At 41.2% G+C, this 24,800-nt stretch overlaps 1 protein-coding gene across 1 annotated transcript in view; it reads right to left on the reverse strand.

The window, feature by feature from the left end:
* Positions 1 to 2,311: 2,311 nt before the first annotated feature.
* Positions 2,312 to 24,800, reverse strand: part of LOC149277635 (protrudin-like) — a 34,931-nt gene continuing 12,442 nt past the window's right edge. The window contains exons 7-11 of the mRNA XM_089502647.1: positions 24,629 to 24,700; positions 23,206 to 23,350; positions 3,127 to 3,173; positions 2,661 to 2,742; positions 2,312 to 2,376 (exon numbers count right to left, since the gene is read on the reverse strand). Of these exons, the coding sequence (XP_089358773.1) occupies positions 2,312 to 2,376; positions 2,661 to 2,742; positions 3,127 to 3,173; positions 23,206 to 23,350; positions 24,629 to 24,700 (411 nt within the window). The remainder of the gene's footprint in view (positions 2,377 to 2,660; positions 2,743 to 3,126; positions 3,174 to 23,205; positions 23,351 to 24,628; positions 24,701 to 24,800) is intronic.

The following is a 24,800-nucleotide window of genomic DNA, read 5'->3' on the forward strand; positions in this document are numbered from 1 at the left end:
TCCAGGTTTAAGAAAAAAATAATCATCATCAATACATTCAGGGTTCACGCTCTGTAATAAAATATTTCGTTCCATATAAGACAAGACAGAATAACGCCTGTATACATCACAAATAAATAGAATAAATAAAAAGCATGGGTTTTAAACATTTCTTAAAAGGTACATTAACCGTTGTTGGAAACACCCAAAACATGTTTATTCCCATGGGATGCGTACAATGTAAGTATATATAACTTCCAGGGTTAACTTAGATTGCTGTTGAGAACAAAAGGGAAAAAAAGATCATGTAAACCGAAATACGTATATGTTGTATAATGTGCCGCACAAAAGCGAGTAGAACATATAAACAGGCTGTTTACAAAGAAAATATTGTGATGTCAAAAACTAATAATTACCTAGATATAAACACGTGTGTCAGTGCGTATATATATATATATATATATATATATATATATATATATGGATTATTCTTATTATTTAGCTTTATATATTTTACTTTTTTAGAACAATAGTGCGTTTGTGCTCAGATGCACCATATGCAGAAAAAGGATTTACATATTTTACATTTATTACAGGATACAGTAAATAAAGTATTTTTTCTCTACAATATAAACATAGTATAGATTTTTTGGAATGGTTAAGGATATTATCCGGGAAATAATGAATGCATCCAGTGTTGCTCTATATGATAATATTGAGAATGCTTTGCCCAATTCAAGTAATAGATTATTTTTGTGCACACTTCTCCTATGTGGCACACATACAGATTGGTTGGTAGGTTGGTCTTTTTTCTCTTAAATTAGCTTATGCTCTAAACTGTATGTTTGCCAGTATATCATAACTCCCAAGAGTCCTGGTATTTAAGGGACAGTCCTGATTCTCAGGCATTATCCCATGTAGCTGCCACATTGTTCAGTTTTTCCAGCAAAAAGGGCCAACCCAGCCCTGCATAATGCATACTTAAATATGTTGAATGTTATTTCATACTTAGCCTCTTCTTTTTGGACAGAAGAACCTGCCCAGGGTGGTCTCTACATAATACCCAGTAACGCTGATGACATGGAATGTATAGGCAAGTAAAAATGAATTATCGTATTTAGAGAAGTCAGTGAGGTGAAATGCAAGCTGAAATTTTAATAAATAAACCCAAAAGACAACATATCAAAGGCTATAGACAAAAGGGTGTCTGTTTGGGGTGTGAGGGCACAAGGGTCAAACAGCTTACAAACCGTATTTATGTAAGGCAACAAACACGTATAATTACGCGGCTTACTCTGATAGCGGCCGTGGCATGTAGTTCCAGTGGTTGTAATATTTTAATATATTTTAAGCTTAATATCTTTTGCTCTGGAGCAAACTGATTTCTAGAACAGTGGCGCGTTATCCTCAAAGATATTAAGTTGCTAAAAAGTATCGACAACAAAATACCGACGGGTAACAAGATACCCTCATATAATTTTACCCGGTGCCGCTTACCGGGGGGCCTCCCGATGGTTTCAACGCCGAAATGATAGCATCCAGTTCTGAAGGAGTTAATAGCGAGCCATACGCGTGCAGGACTTGTTCTTGAGGAAAATAACAACATCTTGTCACCGTCACCCCCCCCCCCCCGTCCCGTCCCGGTCAGTGACGGCATCTGGAATAATGGCAGGTCACAGCCTCGGCTCATACAGCCTCTATTCATCTGCGAGCTTCTTGCATACGCTGCAGGTTTACGGAGAAGCTATTAGCGAGCCGACGCTGATCTGTTAAGAGGGATGATGCATCTCGCACGCGTCAGCCGTGGATGATGGACTCCGTGACATAAGGTGGCAGAGGTTCAGTTCTTCAACGCCTGCCGATCCAGACCTGAATCCAAGGCCGGCTGCAGATAAGCGCCATCTTATCACCCTTACAAGTTGACTGCTGGAGATAAAACGTTGTCCGTGCGAGACGGCATTTTCCTTTTTTTTTTAATAAAACGCATACACCGTAAAACCCACAAACGTAGCGTGGGGCTTCCCGGCATGGAGGGGACCCTTTCAGTACATCTCCTATTGAGAAGTGATATTTTTAGAGTAGGAAGTCAGTACTGTAAGGGACGGCAAACACAGAGCGATCTTCAAAGCTACCAAACCAAACAGTCGGTTCCAGAGCATCTGCCGTGAGCATCTAGAGAGGTAAACAGAAAATGTGCAATGTTCCAGACACACACGTGGGGCTCTAGAGCGCGCGCTCACGCCATGGACGTCATTTCCTACAGGACCTTCTAATCTTAATTGAGGATTGAGAAAGGTATTTGCGTTCGGAGTCCACAGGGATTATCCAGTTCCTACTTGCTTAACGCCTGGTTGCAAATAGCGCACACAAACACGGTTTCTCTCTGCGCCTCGGGAGCTGAAAAAGAAAAACAGGATTTTATTTCCCTGGAACTCGCAGCATTAATCATATGATCCTCGTCCGCTGCCTGACGGTTGCTTTCAAAACTATCTAGACTGAGTACGTGGTATATATGTATACTGAGCAGGTGAGAACCCTTTTAAGGGTTAGCACCTACCTACATATCACTGTCGAGAGAAGACCCAACGCATTTACCAAAAAGCACATAAAATCACACGAAGGTTTAAAACATATAACATGTAAACGTATATAGAGAGCCGTATCCGTGTTTTGTGACTTACCTGTGGCCCCCATAACTGATTTTGGAACTTTGTAAGAGCAGCACCTCGAACAGAAGCTATTCCCGCAGTTACTGCAGCTTCTCTGCCAGAGAGGATTACAAAGATTGGTCAAATGTTTGAACCGCAGTCACGTTTAGCATTCTTTAATGTTTGTTATAATAAAACAGAGGCAATAGTTGAAACTTTGGGCAGTTTGTGTAAAGTAGATTTTCTTTTCTGTGTTTTACTTTACAGAGAGTGTGGTAGATAACTAGAACTGCCTCCCAGCAGAAGTGGTAGATGTTAACACAATACGGGAATTTAAACATACACAGGATAGGTACATGGCTCCTGAATTTAAGATTTGGGTCTTTAAAGCAGTCTTTAAAATGGACGGACTAGATGATCCACATTGCTTTTATCTATCATCAAATTCTGTTTCTGTGTTTAACCACAAACACGCATGGAATATAAAGGTATTACTTACCCTCTTTTTCAGTACTGAGAAGTTGGCGCTGCATCCGGTACATGTGCCTGGAACACAAGCGGAACAAACACACGATTGACAGATAGATAGACTGCAATAAAACAAGTAATTGCCCCCCCCCCAATCCAATGAGCAGCCCCACAGAGGGGCATCTGGCTAGGGAGAGAGTGTTTACAGGAAGGCTAATGGAAATAGTTGGTACGTATGAGGAATCTACTGAATTATATGACACAAAGGTTGTTGATGCCGCTCCCTGTATCTGGTCATATTTATAATGCGCGATTCTGGTGCAAAACGAAGTGCAAGAAGCTGGAACACTTCATTGGCTTCCACTTAGAACTTTGCTACAGAATGCTTCTTTATACATAGGACTCTTGTGCACAAAAGACTATATCCAGCCCCCCGAATCCACCGAAGCACGCAGGTCATGTTATCAGACCCTCTAATTTGTTAAGAGATATGTCATGTCTGACGAACAGCCTGAGTTCCGTGCCTTGGGCTCCTTCAGTGGTAAAGGCTGGTTGGGTGTTCTTGACTTTGTCTGACGCACACAATCTCCCCTCTTGTACCTTAATTAGTGGCCGCATTATTCAATGAACTAACCGGGTTAACAAGGCGGTGTAGTAAGGAATGTATCATTTCTAAAATGTCACCTTTTCCTGGCTTTTGTCACTGTCCACGTGTTTTTGACAAGCACCACCTTTAGCAAATGACCTCAAAACCACGATATTCCACAGGCTACAAGAACAGCAGAGCTTTCAGAGGTCATACCGTCCTCAGACTGCCACGCCAACAACTCATGTAACCAAATGTATTTTCTTCGCTGACATGATGGCATTAACTGAATCCAGATATGTTATTCTGGGAACGTGTGCCCTTTCGATTATAAGCTTGTTTTGTATCATGGGGTCTGTTCTCGCCCTGTGAAGAAGGGGACAACCAGGATGTATGGAAGCCCAAGTCCATCTGGGTGCTCTTTATAGAGGGGGGCAAAAAGATCCTAACCTCCTGTAGACATTTTGGCCCTTTCAGGGATTGCGGCTCCAGAAGATAAACGCTGGCAAGCAGGTAATCCAATGTGGCTCTATCTGGCATGATGGTGTTACCCTTCCTCTGACAACGTAGAAGCCTGATACCAAGGGCTTCCGATAAAAAAGTAAAGTTTTAAAAAACACAAGTCCATTCTAACAAGGGATTTCTATGACTGGTACTTCTATTGCGCACAGCTGTGGAATGCAGCGGTGCCTTCCAAGTGTACTTAAATTAATATGCTTAAAATGTTATATATAAAGGATTTCCCAGTAAACACCATTAGCATGTAAAATGGTTGAGTGGAAGAAAATTACTGTGTGAGAAAAATAGGTTATTTTGTGTTCTTGCCTGCCTCTCCACGCATGAATGGAAAGTTTTCTTCATCACCCCTTAACTACTATATTTATTGCTTATATAATGAGTGGAGGTCTCGGCAGACATACTGGTATAGTTGGACTCCCAAACCTGGACGCTGAATGGTCTATCGGCTAAAGCGGTTACATTGTTGCCTGATGAAGTGCCCTATTACAGCGTGAACGCAGGGTGTAGCAAAGGTGAAGTTCCATATTTTTTTTATTTTCTAAGCTCATTTAACATCATCATATTGTAAGTAACCCATGTGCTGTAAATGTAGACGGTAATAGTGAAAAAAAGGTCATTTGCACATTTTATGCGCTTGTGGGGACTTGGGGCGAGTCTAATGTTTTATTTATTTTCGTAAAATCGTAATTCTCTTATTTTTTTTTGGACAAAATAGCACAGTGGAATCTCCTTACTGATGAAAAACTGAACGTATTGTAAGCGAAGCTGCTTGAGGTTTACTGGGATATGTCCTTTAAAGCTCACAGCTGTCACCACTGATTTGCATCCCACGCTTTATATAAAATCTAAGGTGAAAAGCCTTAGAATACAACATACTCGAGAATGACTTCCATCCAGAGATCTCAAAACCTTTATTTCATTAAGTTCCCTGATGTGCAAAGAAGAAGTAGAGGTCCCAGTGTCTCCCACAGATATGCGTAGATGTGATGGATGAGATGGCATAACTAATGATATCACAACGTCCCCTGTTATCGCATCTCTCCTAGCAAGTTGAATGTTAATGTCAGACAACTTAATCGTTACCAGTTTAAGATTAAACAGACCTAATGACATGCCATGTCTACAAAATACCTTCCTACGCTGTCAGCACACAACATCTGTAGGGATCCACTGATCAGACTCGGATCTATTTTGACATTTAAAAAGAGACAAGGCTTCAGGTTGAGTTTTTTTTGTAATGTAAATCATACGGGAGAATTGCGAATGAATGTAGCTGGAAAAAATGTCATTCATGGACTGCAAGCATCACGATAAAGAACTAAGAAATGGTATTGTCTTCCATAGGAGTCTTGTTCTGATTCAGGTATGAATCCCATCTATTTCTGAAGGATGATAGAATGTCAAATTCTGGTTCTATGCCCATTAAACAGAATATACTCTGAAGCATTATCAATAAATCACTTGTAATGGCGACCACACTGTCATATTATGGGTTTTCTAGTCTCAGAACCAAATATACCTTTTTTTTTTGGCCTCTGATTTATTTGTTCTAATCTCTTGGGCAGTATAAGTTAAAGGCATTTTAAAGCTACCTGTCTCATTCAAAAATTCATTAATATTAAAGTATGTGTATCAAGTAACCGAAAGCCAGAAAAAATGGATTTGAAGCACTTAGGCGCATGATGGATATGATGTATTTTATGATACGACAACCTGTCTGGGAATATAACAAATAAGGCAAGTTATTGGGTAGTAAAAATAAACATAAAGGCTTCTCCGAAATGCAATCTTCTAAGTTAAAGAACTTGGTTAAACATATTGAAACATATTGTCCTAATGCTTTGCATGGTAATTTTAGAAAGCAAAGAAACAACAACCCAGGAATAACCTGAAAAAGATCGATTTATATTTTAAAATGTGGACAAGGGATGTCTCTTTGCCCATTGAGTTATTCACTACACAGGGCCAGCTCAGCCCTTCTTGATGGTGAAACTACCAGTGTTGGCCCTTCATAATGGATTAGTCAAGTAAGATACTAGAAAATGGGATGATTCCATTGTAACAGAGCATTCAAGAATTGGGGGCATTGTGAATGTTAAGTTATGCATCCATCTTTCATATCATTCGTATTGCGAATTGGCATCTGCATTGTAGCGTCCTCCATGACTCCATGTTTTGATCTTAGTAGGACATTTTAGATGTGATGAGCATACACCATTCTTCTGTATCTGGAAACTCATCTCTGTGTTGTTTCTTTACACTCCAGAAATTAGCCACCTCACTTCAAACTATTCTGTTTTTGTAAATGTAGCACTTTCAATTATCAACATTAGTAGCTAGACCAACACCGATAGGCATGACTTCGGGCAGTACCTGCTATATAGTGTTTAAAGACCTAATGGGTCATTATCACAGGATTTCATATAACACAACCCATAGCATTAAGAGCTGCCGTCTGTTCTGGCCAAGTTGTAACCTCCTTATGATTGTTATGGGACATGAGATGCCGTTGTTACCTGTACTCTCCTGTAACAAACATTTAAAGACTACTGGTAACAATTAAATAAACTTGTAACAAAGTTTACATTGTAGCAGTCACAGTAACTGTTAACGCATAATAATATAAGTTGTTTTGTGCTATTTGATTGCACACACAGGCTGAATAAACAGAAGGTGTAACCGAGTACAGAGCATGTTGCAAAATTATGGCAGTTTGCTACAAAACCTTCTATGTATTTCCTTGGCAAGCCTACTGAAGACGAAGAATGCCTATTAACGTATTCTGTGAGTACTCTAAAATGCATTAAAATGGATTAATTAAAAACAGGGGAACATAACCTTAGGTAGAAGCTGCAGCTACAGAGCTGCATCGCCCCTCCTCCTCCATGGGCTGACAATTCTTCACAATGACTGGCTGCTTTAGGTAGCCAATCAGTGGCAAGAAAGCACTTCCACTGAAGTCAATTGGAGCACTTTCTGCACATGTCCCATTAGACCCCGTCCGCAGTGATTGCCGAGCCAGCGCTGGAGCTGACGGGCAGTAAGTATATTAGATGCAGAGGTGTCTCCTTCACATAAAGTAGATTGGTGGTGGTGGGGTTAGCAAACGCATTCCGCAGAATCCCCCAGACATTTGCCAGGGGGCACGTGTAAATTTAAAGGGTCCTTTTCAGATATCATATGCATTAAAGTGCATATGATGGCTGGAATGTACCTTTAAACGGGCTTTCATTTCAAAACATTCTGGTTAATGAGGATTTACAATGCTTAGGTTACCACGCGACCCGGTAGGAGACAAGCTTGAGCCATTTAATCATCACTCAGCAGATCAGCAGAGCAGGGCCAAGGTTCAAATCCAGAGACTCTAGAGGTATTTATGTTAAGACACTGGAATATTCGGATCATATAATTCTGTTAAAGTAGATTACTACCACTTGAATGATGTAAACTTTATAGCTTCTTTGAAATACAATGCGGTTCTCTAGAGAGGGCAAAATAAGGATGTATGGAGAGGAAATGGGAAGGGGTAGGTTCCACAACACTCATTTATTACAAGAATTTCTACAGTCAAACAGTTATTACAAAATATCAAAAATGTTGGCTACTCTAAATGCACAGGGAATTAGAACACTGAAGGAGAATGGAGGAAAAAAAAGCACTTAATACTAAATATGTCTTTTCTGAGATACTGTGCTCAAATACTAATGAGAAAAGCAAAGGCCATGTCATCTGAGAATTTATATCCCTTCTGTTGCTTTCTCATTCACTAGATCCACAGATGCTGTGCATGGCAGCCATACGTTCCTCATTCTTCATCTCCTGGGATCGTGGGCCTCGGGTTCTAACTTTAGTCTTCAATTCCAACGCGTCTATAGATTTCTTTATCCTTTAACGTGATGGCGACGTTGGTATGAAAGAAATTGCATTAATAATGATCATTTCTATCAATATTAATATTAAAGTGGTGATTGCTTCAGTTTGAAGCTAACAGAGAGACGTTCTTTTGGTAATACTATCAACAGCATGGCATAAATATTTGACAAAAAAAAAGTTAATCAAAAGTTCTAAGTGCTAATGTAGAATAGGAAATCTGCAAATTTGATGATATGTAGCCGAGCCACCTGAGGTTGGACAGCGAGATAATACTCAATCCTACCTCTAATGCAGGGGTGTCCAACCTGCGGCCCTCCAGCTGCTGCAGGACTACATCTCCCAGGGAGGGCCGCAGGTTGGACACCCTTGCTCTAATACAAAAGTCATTTCTAAGGGTGGACGGCAGGTGAAGAGGACCTTCATAGTGTCTTTAAAACCAAAGGCAATAAACGTCTAGTCTTTCTACAATATCCTTATGTTATAGGGCCATGTTGGTTTGCTTCCCTTATTGTTATTATAGGTATATGTCCCCTGCAAACAAGGGATGGGTAACTTAAAGCAATGTATATTTTACCAGCAATTTACCAGATCCAGAAGCACTTTGTAACCATTCTGACAAACAACACTAATTATATAACACCACATTTATTTTAAAGGGCCTGTCTTACTTCTGCAACTTTATTTACCCAGACATTAGGAAACTGACCCCACGATACAGGGCTGACTAAGGCCCTCTTGGCAGGCTAGGCTTTGGATAATAAAAAAAAATACTAAGATGAAATTAAAATCTTCAGTCATTTTTTTTAAACACATCCCTAAATGCGCAAAGTGGTACACAACATGTATGAGCCACATGCTTCAGTGCAAAAGAAACGGTACGTGGGGAACATTTATTGTGTAACTAAACAAAATGAGCAACAGACGGCAAACACAGAAAAATATTCAGAAAATAAAATAAAATTCAGAAGTGCGAACGGACTTCCTGCCCCGAGCCCCCTCTCCATAATATCTGCTCTCAGCTAAGAGGCCGAGAATAAACAAAACCTCAGAACGTTCTCCCCCTGGACGCCTCGGTATAATGAATGGACAGGAAATGTGTGTTATGTAACTTTCGGTAGGCGAGCAAGTTTGGATAAGATTGGGAAAAGTAGAATTGTTTTCTCCCATCTGCTCTTGGCCTGGACCATACATTCTGATCTGACACGGTGATCAAGTAATAGATGCACGTGTTATAGAATGGAAACAAAGGATGTTTTAAGAGCAGAAAACGGAAACACAATAGGGGTTGATAGGATAATTTATTGTATTCTTCGAAATATAAGTTGCATCAGAGTTCTAAAAGCAGCTAATGAGAATTCTGGTGTATTTGTGTGTTAAATTGGCAGTAGTAGTTTGCATCAATGCATACTTCCATTCTGGGGAAGAAAAGTGGTGTTGGCACTTTAAGGCCAGCAGCCACTAAATGACATCCATGCGCACACTACGCTCTTACATGTTCCCACCTGGTGCCTGCACTTTAAAGAAGTGTTCGTTAAGGTAAATTACTTGCACCATCTAGCCCCAGCCCACCAGGAATTTGCCCAATTTGCCAGATGGCCAGTCCGGACCTGCATACATGCCTTTATGCGGTGTCTTCACAGGTAAATTATACCTACTTCAATAATAGTAATAATACAACATGTGAGGGCACGATGATTGCTTAACTCCAGATACCATTTACAAGATCTTAATAATAATATTACTGTTCTGCCCAGCAGGGTTTGAGAATCTTTACAGTTCACCTTTTTGCCACCTTAGACTTCTTTAGTAAATTATAGCTCCATCTAGCGGTGTTAAGTTGTATTACACCTTGTTTTCTAATTAAAGAATAATGCATTGTGGGTGATTGCAAGGCATTCTGGGAGGGAGGAGCCTCCATTTTACAGTCTTCAGTCACCAAGACTCATCATCAGAGCTGTCTCTGTATGTCTCCTTCCAAAACTCCACCATCTGTGTAATAGCATATCTGGTGAGACATTTACTTCTGTTTCAGGGACATTATAGTATTCAGAACTGTTCAGTTATTTGTATTATTACTCAGGAAAGTTAACTGTTAGACTGTTAGCTAGTCATGTCATTCTATGTATAGGCAGCCATTTTGCCATGTACTTAACTGTTATGTAATGTCATTATACATGCATTTCATGTGCCTTGTACTTATACATGTTATTTGTATCCTTATAGTTTTACCACATCACATCACATGTACGTGCTCATGCTAATGCACTACAATCCTGTTTTGCCATATATACTCAACAACCTGTTCACCAATAAACAAGTTAAACCACAAAGAACAGTCCTCTTATTTGGAAGACAGGAATGGTTTATACTGAATGTCAGACTGCACACTGTGTGAACGTGTAAGAAGACAGAACAGTAAAACAGATCGCTAGTCACCAGCGATAGTGGATCTGACTGTACGGAGCCGCCATCAGCAACGCAGTCCTATGTACAAGATTGCAGCGGTGGCCATACAGTCACAAGAAGCGAGAGTGCAGCCCCCAGCAAGCGTGACACGATCCAAACCACGTTGAAGTCCGTTCCTAGTCCTACCTAGACTGAGTCTGCACAGAGACATTAAGCAGCCAGCAAACAGGCACACCATGTCCACTAGCAAGGCATCAACATACGGGACAAGGTCACGAGCAAGCCGCTCTAGCAAGTCATCAATAAAAGAAATGGCTGCTCTCGCCCGTGCAGAAGCTGAGGCTGCAAAAGTAAGGTCTTCCTTTGCTGCACAAGAGATGCAACTAAAGAAACAGACAGCGTGTCTGCAGGCGTCACTGGAAAAACTCGCAGCGGAGAAAGAAGCCGCAGCCGCAATAGCCAAAGCAGAGTTCCTAGAAGCCACGGAGTTCGCTGAATCTGAGAAACACAGCCAAGTACTCGGGCCAGACCTAGATCAACAAGATCCAGCACAGCGCGTCTCAGAATATGTCCATCAGCATCCCAAGACAGATGACAACTATGATCCAGTACATCAACCAGCTTTTACAGAGTGCCAAAGATCCTACCTTGAACCACAGTACCTCGAGCAGGACGATATGCGACAAAGCGATGCTGACCACAACTACCACCCTAAAGAACAAAAGCTACATCCTTCGCTTCGACTTCAAGGGACACCCTTCGCGTCAGAACGGTATTATACAGACTTCCCTAAGCCAGAAATCTCTAAAAGGTATGGTGATACACCACACACTCAGCATAACAACAGCACACCGGGTAGTATTGACGCTAACCGGGCTGCCATGGACTTCGCTAAGTTCTTTGCTAAACGGGAGCTGGTTACCAAGGGACTTGTAAAGTTCACAGATCGCCCCGAGAACTACAGGGCATGGCGAGCCTCCTTCCAGAACGCCATAAGGGACTTAGATCTTTCCTGTAGTGAGGAGTTAGATCTCTTGGTAAAATGGCTTGGAAATGAGTCTGCTGAACACGCCAGAAGAATCAGAGACATTAACATAAACTATCCAAGCAAAGGCCTAAAGATGGTGTGGGAAAGACTTGATGAGTGTTATGGGTCAATAGAAGCTATAGAAAATGCTTTATATAAGAGAGTCGATAATTTTCCCAGAATAGTGGGTAAGGGTTACCAAAAGCTCAGGGAACTCAGTGACTTACTAATAGAGGTACAGGTTGCTCAAGCAGAAGGAGATCTGCCAGGGCTAGCATTTCTGGACACCGCCCGAGGTGTTAATCCGATTGTTCTAAAACTCCCTTATAACCTACAGGAGAAATGGATCACGCATGGTTCTCATTATAAACAGGTTCATAATGTACCATTTCCCCCCTTCAGGGTGTTTGTAGACTTTGTTGCTCAACAAGCAAGGATCAGAAATGATCCCAGTTTTGACTTTACATTGTCATGTCCCACTACCCCTGGTGTCAAACCTCATAAAACACCAGTGGCAGTCCACAAAACTAATGTTGCCTCCACAGGTTCTCCTTACAGGTCATTTAAATCTTCTCAAGGGAACAAACTCGAAGATCTTACCAGACAATGCCCCCTGCACAAGAAACCACATTCTCTACTAAAATGCAGAGCCTTCAGAGAGAAGTCCTTAGAGGACCGCAAAGAATTCCTCAAAGAAAACAACATCTGCTTCAGATGCTGCAGTACAACATCGCACTACGCCAGGAACTGTAAGGTCAGTGTGACATGCACAGAATGCGGTAGCACAGAACACAACACGGCTTTACACCCTGGACCACCCTCTCAAACATCATCCCAAGGAGAGGGGCATGACAGAAAGCAGATAGACACTGACATAGACACCCCAGCAGTCACTTCTCAGTGTACAGAGATCTGTAAAGGACTTGCAGGAGGGAAGTCCTGCTCAAAAATCTGCCTTGTCAGAGTTTATCCGGTCGGTCACCGAGATACGGCGATCAAGGTATATGCAATCTTAGATGATCAAAGCAATAGGTCTTTAGCTAAATCCACCTTCTTCGACACCTTCAACATCGTTGGGCCCGGTTCTCCCTACTCCTTAAAGACATGTGCAGGTACCGTTGAGACGGCGGGGAGGAAAGCAACTGGGTACAGGGTAGAGTCCATAGATGGTCATACCTGCTTGTCCCTGCCAACCATACTGGAGTGCAATCACATTCCTGACAACCGGTCTGAGATACCTACACCAGAGGTGGCAGCATACCACCCCCACCTGAGGCGTATAGCTCACTTGATACCGGAACTGGACCCAGAAGCCCCAATAGTCTTACTCCTTGGAAGAGACATATTACGAGTTCACAAGGCTAGAGGACAGATTAACGGCCCCCAAAATGCTCCATATGCCCAGAGACTTGACCTAGGTTGGGTCATCATAGGAGACGTCTGTCTAGGAGGAGCGCACAAGCCGACCTCAGTCAACAGTATGCTCACCAACACACTTGAAAATGGACGTCCTTCTCTATTCCAGCCATGTCAGAGTAGGTTCCTGATAAAAGATTTGCCACACAGCGCTCCCGTGCCTTGTCCTTTCGTGGATCCCTCCTGTGAAGACCACGCCTGCGATGGTGAGCAAGATCACTTAGGGTGCACAGTCTTCCACAGGACAAGAGAAGACAACAGGGTCGCAATGTCCATAGAAGACAGGCTGTTCTTGGATATCATGGATCGAGGAATAGTAAAAGACAAGTCGAAAAGCTGGGTCGCACCTTTACCGTTTAAACCTGAGAGACGACGCTTACCTAACAACAAAGAACTTGTCTACAGTCGATTTATCTCCCTCAAACGCAAACTTCAGAGGACACCAGAGATGAAAGAACATTTCTTTACCTTCATGGAAAGAATATTCCAGAACAACCACGCAGAGATTGCACCCACGCTCCAAGACTCAGAAGAGTGTTGGTACTTACCCATATTCGGCGTGTATCATCCTAAGAAACCAGGACAGATAAGAGTAGTATTCGACTCAAGTGCCAAATGCGAAGGCGTCTCGCTAAACGACGTCTTACTGTCTGGTCCAGACCTCAATAACAGACTTCAGGAGGTACTTTTACGCTTCCGCAGAGATTCCGTAGCATTTATGGCCGACATACAACAGATGTTCCACTGCTTCCTTGTCAAGGAAGAACACAGAAACTGCTTGAGGTTCTTCTGGCACCGCAACAACGACCCCAATGAGGACATTGTAGAATATCGAATGAGAGTGCACATTTTCGGAAACAGTCCTTCCCCTGCAGTTGCTATCTACGGTCTCAGACATTCAGCTCGAGAGGGTGAAGCAAAGTATGGGACGGATGTCAGGTCCTTTGTGGAAAAAGATTTCTATGTCGACGACTGCTTGAAATCTACACCCACGAACGAGACCGCAATCAGTCTCCTGAAAAGAGCTCAAGAAATGCTCGCTCTATCTAATTTGAGGTTGCACAAAATCGCCTCCAACAGTCTAGAGTTAATGGAGGCCTTCTCACCCCAAGACCACTCAAGTGATCTAAAAGACTTGGATCTTAGCACAGACTCCCTTCCGATGCAGCGAAGCCTCGGTTTGCTCTGGGATTTAAAGGCAGACACGTTCACCTTCCAAATCAGCAAGGAAGAAAAAGCCTTCACACGCAGAGGAGTCCTGTCTACCATAAACAGCTTATATGATCCTCTGGGATTCGTAACGCCTGTTACCATTCAAGGTAAAATGTTGTTAAGAGACTTCACCACAGAGACGGCTGATTGGGATGATCCGCTTCCCATGGAGAAAAAAGACCTGTGGACAGGATGGAGGAAGTCTCTAGAAGCTTTGTCCAGCCTTCGCGTGGCACGACCGTATGCTTCTGTGCCATCAACTGAAGTCAAGATGCAAAGACTTTATATCTTCTGCGACGCTTCAGTCAAGGCGATTGCAGCCGTAGCATACTTGAAGACCATAGATGTCAAAGAACAGTGCCATGTGGGTTTTGTTATGAGCCGGACTAAACTGGCGCCACTCCGCGAGCACACGATACCCAGACTGGAACTCTGTGCTGCTGTGCTTGCAGTGGAGTTGGCCGAACTTATAACAACAGGAATGAACCTGGAAATCGGGGAAGTCGAATTTTACACGGACAGTAAGGTAGTCCTAGGATATATTTGCAACGAAACGAGACGCTTTTATGTCTATGTCAGCAATCGGGTGCTAAGGATCAGGAGATCCACTTGTCCTAAACAGTGGCACTATGTGTCCACACACCATAATCCTGCGGACCATGCGACTAGATCTGTCGCAGCAAGTCACCTTAAAGACACAACATGGTTTATGGGTCCTGCATTCCTGTACCGTTCAACATCTTGCAACATTGAACCTGACTCGTTTGGATTGGTAGACTCAGATGCTGATGAAGAAATCCGACCTGAAGTATCTGTTCTATGTACGGTGACTTCGGATCACCAACTCAAATCTCATCGTTTCGTCAGGTTCTCCACCTGGATGTCGCTTGTTCGTGCTATAGCCTGTCTAGTTCATATCGCTCAGTCTTACAAGTCGACATTACCTGAGAGCCAGAAGCCCTGCAAAGGTTGGCACCACTGCAAACATGCCTTTACCGCTCCTAATTTGGAAAAATCCAAGAACATAATAATTTGCACTATACAACGTGAATGTTATGCTAAAGAAATAGACTGCCTCGACAAAGGCCAAACAGTCATCAAGGATAGCGCTTTGAAGAAGCTTGATCCCTTCATTGACCAAGACGGGTTGCTAAGAATAGGAGGCCGTATTCAAGAAGCCAAAGTGGGATTTGTGGAGAAACATCCTGTAATAATTCCTGGACATCATCATGTCACAACTCTGCTCGTGCGGCACCACCACGTTCTAGTGAAACATCAAGGCCGATTGTTTACCGAAGGGAATCTACGAGCTGCCGGACTATGGATAATTGGAGCTAAGAGGTGTGTGAGCAAGCTCATCTTCAACTGCGTTACCTGTCGCAAACTTCGTGGCACGTTCCAGAACCCAAAGATGGCCAATCTTCCAACTGAGAGGCTCAGTACAGATCCTCCTTTCACCAACGTTGGTCTGGATGTATTTGGTCCTTGGTCAGTAGCTACACGGCACACTAGAGGTATTCACGCCAGCGCAAAACGCTGGGCGGTCATGTTTACTTGTATGTCCAGCAGAGCTGTCCATATAGAAGTGATTGAATCCTTGGACACTTCAAGTTTCATAAACGCACTTCGACGCTTTATTGCCATCAGAGGGCCCGTGAAGCATATTCGTTCAGACAGAGGCACGAATTTCGTCGGGGCAGTGAGAGAACTTCAAATTCCTTCCAACTTGGACACTACCAATGTGGAAAGATACTTGAATGAGCAAGGATGCACCTGGACCTTTAATCCACCTCATTCTTCTCACATGGGCGGCATCTGGGAAAGGATGATAGGGATAGCAAGAAAAATCTTGGATTCTATCTTCTTGCAAGTGGGGAGTACAAGACTCACACATGAAAGTTTGACCACCTTCTTGACAGAAGTTTCAGCTATCATGAATGCAAGACCGTTGACTACTCTTTCCAGCGACCCTGAAGATTTGACCATTCTCACTCCTGCCATGTTACTCACGCAGAAGACCAGCAGTCCGAGTGCTCCTCTTGGAGAATTCAAGGATAAAGACCTCTACAGACGACAATGGAGGCAGGTGCAGAGTCTTTCTAATGCCTTCTGGGACAGGTGGAGGAAGCAGTATATCTCTACCCTACAGTCGAGAAGGAAGTGGCAAACTAACAAGCCGAACATCAGACCTGGGGATGTGGTGCTCATGAAAGACAGCCAGTCGCACCGGAATGAGTGGCCACTGGGACTCATCACCAACACATTCCCAAGCAAGGATAGGAACGTACGCAAGGCTGAGGTCAAAGTATGTAGGCTTGGCGAGTGCAAGCTATTCCTCAGGCCAGTAGCGGAACTTGTTTTATTGTTTTCACCTGAGATACCTAGTAGTGGCGTCAGATGACGCCAGACGGGGAGTGTTCTGCCCAGCAGGGTTTGAGAATCTTTACAGTTCACCTTTTTGCCACCTTAGACTTCTTTAGTAAATTATAGCTCCATCTAGCGGTGTTAAGTTGTATTACACCTTGTTTTCTAATTAAAGAATAATGCATTGTGGGTGATTGCAAGGCATTCTGGGAGGGAGGAGCCTCCATTTTACAGTCTTCAGTCACCAAGACTCATCATCAGAGCTGTCTCTGTATGTCTCCTTCCAAAACTCCACCATCTGTGTAATAGCATATCTGGTGAGACATTTACTTCTGTTTCAGGGACATTATAGTATTCAGAACTGTTCAGTTATTTGTATTATTACTCAGGAAAGTTAACTGTTAGACTGTTAGCTAGTCATGTCATTCTATGTATAGGCAGCCATTTTGCCATGTACTTAACTGTTATGTAATGTCATTATACATGCATTTCATGTGCCTTGTACTTATACATGTTATTTGTATCCTTATAGTTTTACCACATCACATCACATGTACGTGCTCATGCTAATGCACTACAATCCTGTTTTGCCATATATACTCAACAACCTGTTCACCAATAAACAAGTTAAACCACAAAGAACAGTCCTCTTATTTGGAAGACAGGAATGGTTTATACTGAATGTCAGACTGCACACTGTGTGAACGTGTAAGAAGACAGAACAATTACTATATCGACACCTTAAATATCCTTTAAGTTTAAAAACCAACTGCTAGAAATAACGGAAAGATGAAAAAAAAAATCTGTACTTTTGATGGTTTTCCTGCTCTGCGGTAGGTCTTAAGGAATATAGCAAACAATCAAAAGATGTTATGCACCAAAGTTCTGGTTCCTGACAACTTGTGTATCATCCAGAGAATACAAGGATACATTTTATTCCTGTTTGAGTAGGAAAATGAAAAGAAAACAAAGTTTCTTGGGAAAAATGTATTGGATTCCAAACAGATGAAGTCCCACGGTGGAAAACGTGTTGTTGCTGCAATGCCTATTGTACTAAATTAAATAAATAAGGTAACACCAGACTGTGTGATAAAATGCGTGGAATCTGAAAATCACTTTGCTTAAACCAATATTTGCATTTTTTTGCTAATATAAACAGCAATTTACAAAAAATAAATAAAAACGAAATCGCAAAACGTTAACCTACAGACTTCAGCTGCAGAATCTCCATGCCGCTATTTGAAGTGTTCGAATAAAGCCCCACACATACTCCTCGCTCTCGTACATAAATGGAAGCGTGTTAAGCAAAGACAATTATCAGATCTGTCTTTTTATTAGTAATGTCAAGCGCATTAAAAACTACACAGGCCTTTGGAGAAGATTTTTCTGCTGCTATGGCAACAAAATATTTTACATTTAAATCGGCCTTTGGGATATTAAAAAAAAATCCAAAAAATGTAAGCACACCCTATAATGCATATAAATAATATTAATAAATAAAAAAAAATGCATTCTTATTAGCGCATTTGACTGGAAAACTATATTGTTTAGAGTAGGCTTTAAAAGGGTTAAAGAGTATATAATGCACATTTTAAAGACTGTTTTCTCCAAATGGGGTAAGCTGTGACCTAACAGTGTAATTCTATAATGAAAAAGCTACAAATTGTTGTACAGATCATTAGAAATAACTATGAGTCATACCAAGACACTGGGGAACTTAAGTTAATCTGCAAGATAAAATTTGACGTTTCATTAAAAAAATAAAAATTATGATTTTGATTTACAAAAAGAAACTAAAAAAAAAAAAAAAGTAATCATGGGATTTAAAATCAGGGCACCCCGGCTCCAATAACCAAGTCGTTATGGTTAATTGCTGCATTTAAAAAGGTCACGTTGCAATTCGATTAACCGTCTGGCAAATCCTCCAATAAAATGCCACCACAAATTGAACTTTTAAAAAGGTTTTGGCTGCTTCCAACAGCCTTCCGGAGAGGCACTAAATAGTGTAGAAATCTTGAATTTTATGATCTTAAGTGTAGCGCTGGGAGAATGATCTCAGCAAAATAATTTGCACAATCTCAATTGTTTTAAATGGATTATTCAACGTTTCATAGACTACCAATTATTATTGTGGCTTTCAGATTAGATTTATGTCGCTTTATGTTTTATTCCTTCATAAGGATGGTTGGGGGAAAAAAATCTTATATGTGAGAGGGTCATCATCAGATGTGTAATTAAACCAAAGATGCCATCCAAAAAAAAGCACAGAGGCGCAATCACGGAACGCTTTATCTTTACATTCTACTGGCCATGTAGCTTGCAAATGCATGGATCAAAAATTCAAGCTCAAAATTGTCAGCGTAGAGGTACGAATGTCTACTACGCTCGCAAAATACCCTTTTGAGGCTTTCACCTGGTAGCAATTTGGCTAATACCTTAACATGGAAACACATTTTCTCCATGATTAACTTGGGAGTCACAATCATTATTCATCATGAACGTCTGAAAGGTTTTTTCGCAATTACTTGGAATAGTAAAAGACTTTTAAACGTTGGTTTCCATTACCAAAAAAGATTTGCATTTATAAACCTGAAATGTATCTATATACAAATACACACACAACACATACACAATTATTCTTAATACATATTCTGTTTATCTGATATCTCTTTTGTCTGCCCTGCCTCAACCCTGCAATTTCCTTAAAAATATGTAGTTTTAGTTGAAACTGTTACTCATTGAAACTCAGTGGCACATTTGGCCAGGTATCACACACTTTCGTGTCATCCGCAAATTTTTACTAATGATGGGGACGGCTGCCGGTTCTCCGGTGCTCTACTGAAATATCTAAAATCTCTGGTGCCCCTTCCTTCTCACTGTGTTACCCCTAGCAACGTGTCCCACTGCATATAGCAGTCATCTTTCTCCCACAGGAAGATAAATGCTTTAATTGGTCTGGTCTATTAAACCTCATTATTAAGTCTCAACTACCCTGAGACATAAAGCGAGGTGGAACTGCTGTGCTGTCATGGGAGGGGGGGGGGGGCAACTGATGCCCTTAAGTATTCCAAAATGGCGGCACGCATGACGTACACAAAATAAAAGTATTTTATAAATAAAAAGTAATTACTCATTATAAATCTAAATTAAGTAGAAATAACAATATCACACCAAGTAAGTCAAACTCATTGTAGATGTGTTCAAACAGTGATGGGGTAGACAGATGAACCTTGTAATGAAAACAGTTTATTGCTGTTACCCTTCATGAATCCTACGCCCTTCCTTCTAGTTTTTACTCTCTTGCCCTTCTCTAATTCCTACTTCCTGTCTCCGCCAACATGTCTCCACACATCTCTGTATATATGCAACATACACATTCTACACTCATTTAGAAAAACAATAAATCGTATAATCGATAGAAATTGGAATGTGATTGGCATCCCAGGCTTCTAAATATCCTCATCTGCTTTCTGTACAAAAGAAAATTAAACTGTTCTGGAGGGTCGCATGAGAGCAACAGCCTGCGATTCTGAATTCATGACCCAATGTTTTGGAAGGGGAGTCATTTCTATCGGCAGAGAGGCATCTGAACGTTATAATCGCACACGCTGGTTCCGTGCTGCTCCAGCATGACTCCTGGCTACGACGGGCAAGCATTCGGCTGTAACTTAAAAAAAAAAAAATTGTAGACTATAGCCAAGCAAGAAAAAAAAAACCTGAGGGAGTTTTTATAATTTATCCTTCATGCATAAGTACAAGAAAGTATTCCAGATGGTATCAGCATGTACTGAGCTACCAAACTCCGGCGTTTCACTCCCAGGTTATGCAATATATCTTGCTCACGTTATTCGAGATGGAGAATTATCGCCGGCTCAAAACCACCAGCTTACATGAAATGAATGATTGGCCTTAATAGGTTTCAGCAGTAAAATCCTGCCGGTGCGACGGAACCTTTAGGGGTTTTCTACATTCTTTTATAGATTAAATTCAATATAAAAAAAACCAAATCTGTTGGAAAGGTAATATATTATAATAAAAATAATAATAATAATATGAGGGAAGAGGCTTTTTCTACCCTCAGGTGCGGTGGAGAGACCTCAGACTCAAATGGTGGCGTTCAGACTATTTAACTGGATGGTCTAATGTCTCTGGCAGTCTCACCAACCAAGAATGCACATTAAGTTACTTAAAATATAAAAATATTGTTCTTACCTTTAGGAGAAGTTGCAGCAACAGAGTTGCAGCAGAACACCACATCCGTGGTTTGACGTTACTGCGTTAAGCAGCCAATCGGTGGTAGGAAAGCATTCCCAGTGAGTTAGATACCCCCTGAAAAGCTTCCTAAGCCAGCACTGGAGCCGACTGGTGGTAAGTATATGACGTGGCGGGTGGTGTTTCGGCTGAAGGCAAATATGCAAGCCCAATAGCTGGGTTGGGGGGTGGGAAAGGGGCAAGTGGGACCACTCGGCTATCATATGCATTAAAGTGTCTCTTTAAATAGATGTTGGAATGTAAAACATGACAAACTCGCACATGTAAAAGGTCTAGGCAACGCACTTGCCAAACCGCTATCAAATGGACCGTTCTTGAATTGAATTTGAATGGGGTAAGGAATGGGCATGACAGAATGAGTGGCAGCAATCCTCCTATTTCTCCCTCTTTTAGACCCAAAATCATCTTGAGCCCAAAGCGTATAGTGAACATGAATCCATAATAGTATCCTACAGCCCTAACACAAAAATGATGCAAACAAACAGAAAATGTGTTCATAATATAAATGTGTAAGTAAAATAAATAATATTTCTCTGAAGTAACCATCACAACAGCGAGTATAAAGTTTGGATAGAGCCCTGCCCGATAGTCTCTTCGGCCGTTTGAAATGTCAAACGCTGCTCCCCACCAGGGCCGGTTGTTGGCTGTGAAACTGAGAGCTCTGGGCAAGACATTTAGAGTCTCCACATATGTCGCTAAAGCGGGCTTATACTTTTATAATCTCAACAATGGGATGTGAGCCGAGTAAGACGGTGCAGCCAGACACGCTGTACTTCTATCACTTATTGCTGCTACTTAAAAATCCAGAAAAACCAAGAAAAAGAACATTTAAAATGTGCATTAAACTGTTAAAAAAATGCATTTTGATTTCTTAAGTAGGTGGGTTAAAATGTTTTCCAAAAAAATTAAAGAATTAATTAATAATAAATGACTGCTGAAGCATTGAAAATGTCAACAAATCAACAAAGTTTTGGTGCTGGTTAATTTAAACGCTAACCACAAAGAAGCGGATATTGTCAGCCGCCGGTGGCAGGGCCAGCATTATCTAATCACTTGCCCATGCGGAGGCTCTCTCTCTTCTCCTTAACCACCCTTAAAGACTACCTAATCCAATCAACGTCAATCAGCAGCTTAACAATCATATGGACCCAAACAAAAGGAAGTTAACACAATGACTGTTCCCATGATAGAGATATATATATATATATATATATATATATATATATATATATAATGGGTTTTCAGACCTATATATAGGTTATTGTAATCATTACGTGTCTATTGAACATAAATGCAAATATAAAAGTTTAGGATTTAGGAAAAGAGACAGGCTGGTTTTAAACAAGTTGGCAATGTATCTACTGATACGCATTCTACACAAGCATTAGCAGCAGGGGTTAAATTAAGACGCATGCTGCTCTCAATTAAAACGTTGGTAAAGCCGGCTTACTCCATGTTTATTTTACATTCTTTCTCCAACTAACGTGAAAAAGGCACACTAAATGTCTCATGTTTCCAGTTAGAAGCTTTAAGCCCAAACTTAAATCAAAGTCCACGGCGGATCAGAAATAAGAGAATGTTTGTCTGTGATTGCATTGCTTAACTCGCGTGGCCCCGTAGCTTAACAGTTCATATCTCCAGAGATAGCAAGTATGTACGTCCCGTGTACTCGCGTTCTGGCAACTGTATTGTACACTGCGGTAACAGAGCAGAACAAATCCTTTTCTATTAAACAAAGGTACAGTTGTTCGCAAACTCAAAGTCTAAAGACCAAAAACACTTAGTTCCACTCAATCTAGGGTTACCTTACACAATTCGGGCCACGTGAACGGAGCTGAGTTTAATTACGGTAGAAAAACCGAGTCTGCTCCAAGCATAGGTTTTACGGCAATTTAAGAACACAAAGATAGGAGGCATAACTCGCTACAGATAGAAACCAAAATAGCCTAGCAGGCGGCTTCTGATCATTGAGGTGATCTTGTGTCAATCCCAATCCACAGCCACGTACATTCATCACCCTGTCTGTAACACATTGTAATGGAACCAACTTTGAAGCTCCACCATGGAGCTCGCGCTCAAGCAGTGATACAGTCAGCCGGTTAGACTGGTCAAACGGTTATTACCTGCTTCTATGTTTCTTGAAATGCTCTGTGATAATACAGTTTTCATAAATGAACCCAAAAAGTTATTCAAGAGACCAGATATGTTAAGAGGGTTGCGCTGGCTCATGTGGCTCCTCAACAACCATCTGTGCTTCTGCTCATAGGAGTTACCACTGTTTACACTGATATAACCCCGTAGATGCTCGAGAACTGGTTTGAAAACCAGTGGCTCCTTATGTTCTTCTTGTACCAACAAGCACAAAATTTTTTATTTTTTTTTCCCACTTTATTCTAAATCAATGTTTGCTTGGAATTACAAATAATTTGACATACCCAAGTTATTGGTGGGATATCGCTTGCGAAGCTTCTCCGTAAGCTTAGACACTTTGCTTTTGATGGCCTCGTTTTTACTGAGAAATCCATTGTCCTGGAGGTTTAGGTCGTATTCCACAGCACACTGGGACACATCGTCATCCTCCTAATAAAAGACACAAACTTCTGTTAACCGCAAAAAATACATACAGGTCCGGACCAGACGTGACATAAAGAACTCCTCTCACCACACAGATACTCATTAATGGTCTCCAAAGAGGGCTATAAGTTGCATTCCGGTCTCAGCACTTGCGGTATGTATCCTATGGGTGTTTGCGGATTCCTTGCTTTGTTATATTTAATATTATAATCAAGAAATCAAAATACGACTATATATTTAAACCATACCTATGTCTATAGTCACCAAAATATAACAACTTACCAAGTCTACACGCGTGTATGTTTTACACAAAATTGTGCTGTATTCTCAAAAACTAAAAAACACAACTTTTTTCACAATTGCCAATACACTTTTTCTTTCAGAGAAAGGCCTCCGTTAGATTTCATGATATTCAATGTTTGTGACAGTTTGTCTTTTGGCACAAGATAAACATGTTAATTGCATGTGAAATATTAAAAAGCATAAAACACGCTTACATTGTGTGATCTGCATTTCCCGTTACTACGCACACCATAACCAATTACCCTATACATGTTTCAGGGTGGTTTGTCTGCACTCACCAATGTCATCGGTTGTTGATCCTTTCTCAAGCAGCATGTAGAGAAAAGGACACAATTAAGATAAGAAAAAAAAATGGTAATGGCCAAGTGAATTTGGATGATGGCAACCTCAGGTAGGAGCACAGACAAACCCCAAATACCAAACCATAAAAAAGGATATTACACATAAAACAGTATTTATAGACAAGTGTATGAACGCCTGTTGCTTTTATTTGAAATTGAAACGTGGACCTATACAAGCTGCGTCGGGGTATTCCTCAGATTACCCTACTGCAGGGGAAATCTAGGAGTCATACAAAGAAAGTTCAAGTGTTTCCAATGAAGTTTAGCTACAGCAATAGGCAAAATATTAACTCAAAAGGTGAAGAACAAATTATTCAATAATGAAAGAGCACGCGCATCTAAATTTCAAGGGAAATGGGATTTGGGATTCAATGGCTTCATAATGCTTACAGAGTTGAGCTTAAATGTCTATCTATAAGACTATTGTTAGAACATTGTTAAAATGTAAGGCTGGATTTATTTAAACAAATGGTTGAACGCCAGATAGCAAGAGGTCTCCACGACCAGAAATATTCACCACTCTTCCAAGTCCGCAGGTGAAGATACACTGATTTCATCCTTGAATGGTGGCTTCATACCACGTTGGCACCCACGGTATTAAAATTAACCCTCCAATTGTCATTCATGAAGACTTACTCACCTCAATAGCGTCTTTAAATTCTTCATCAGGCTCTGCTTCCTCTGCCTCTTCTACACTCCCAGGCGAGAGGTCCTGGAAAACACAAAATATCCAGTTTAGGTTGAATTTATCTACAATTACCAAGCATACACAAAAAAAAGATCAGCATTCAAATTCCCACAAAAAAAAAAAT

Source organism: Sceloporus occidentalis, unplaced genomic scaffold (genome assembly GCF_023333645.1).
Source record: "Sceloporus occidentalis isolate IW3139 unplaced genomic scaffold, rSceOcc1.0.p SCAF_208, whole genome shotgun sequence".
NCBI lineage: Eukaryota > Metazoa > Chordata > Lepidosauria > Squamata > Phrynosomatidae > Sceloporus > Sceloporus occidentalis.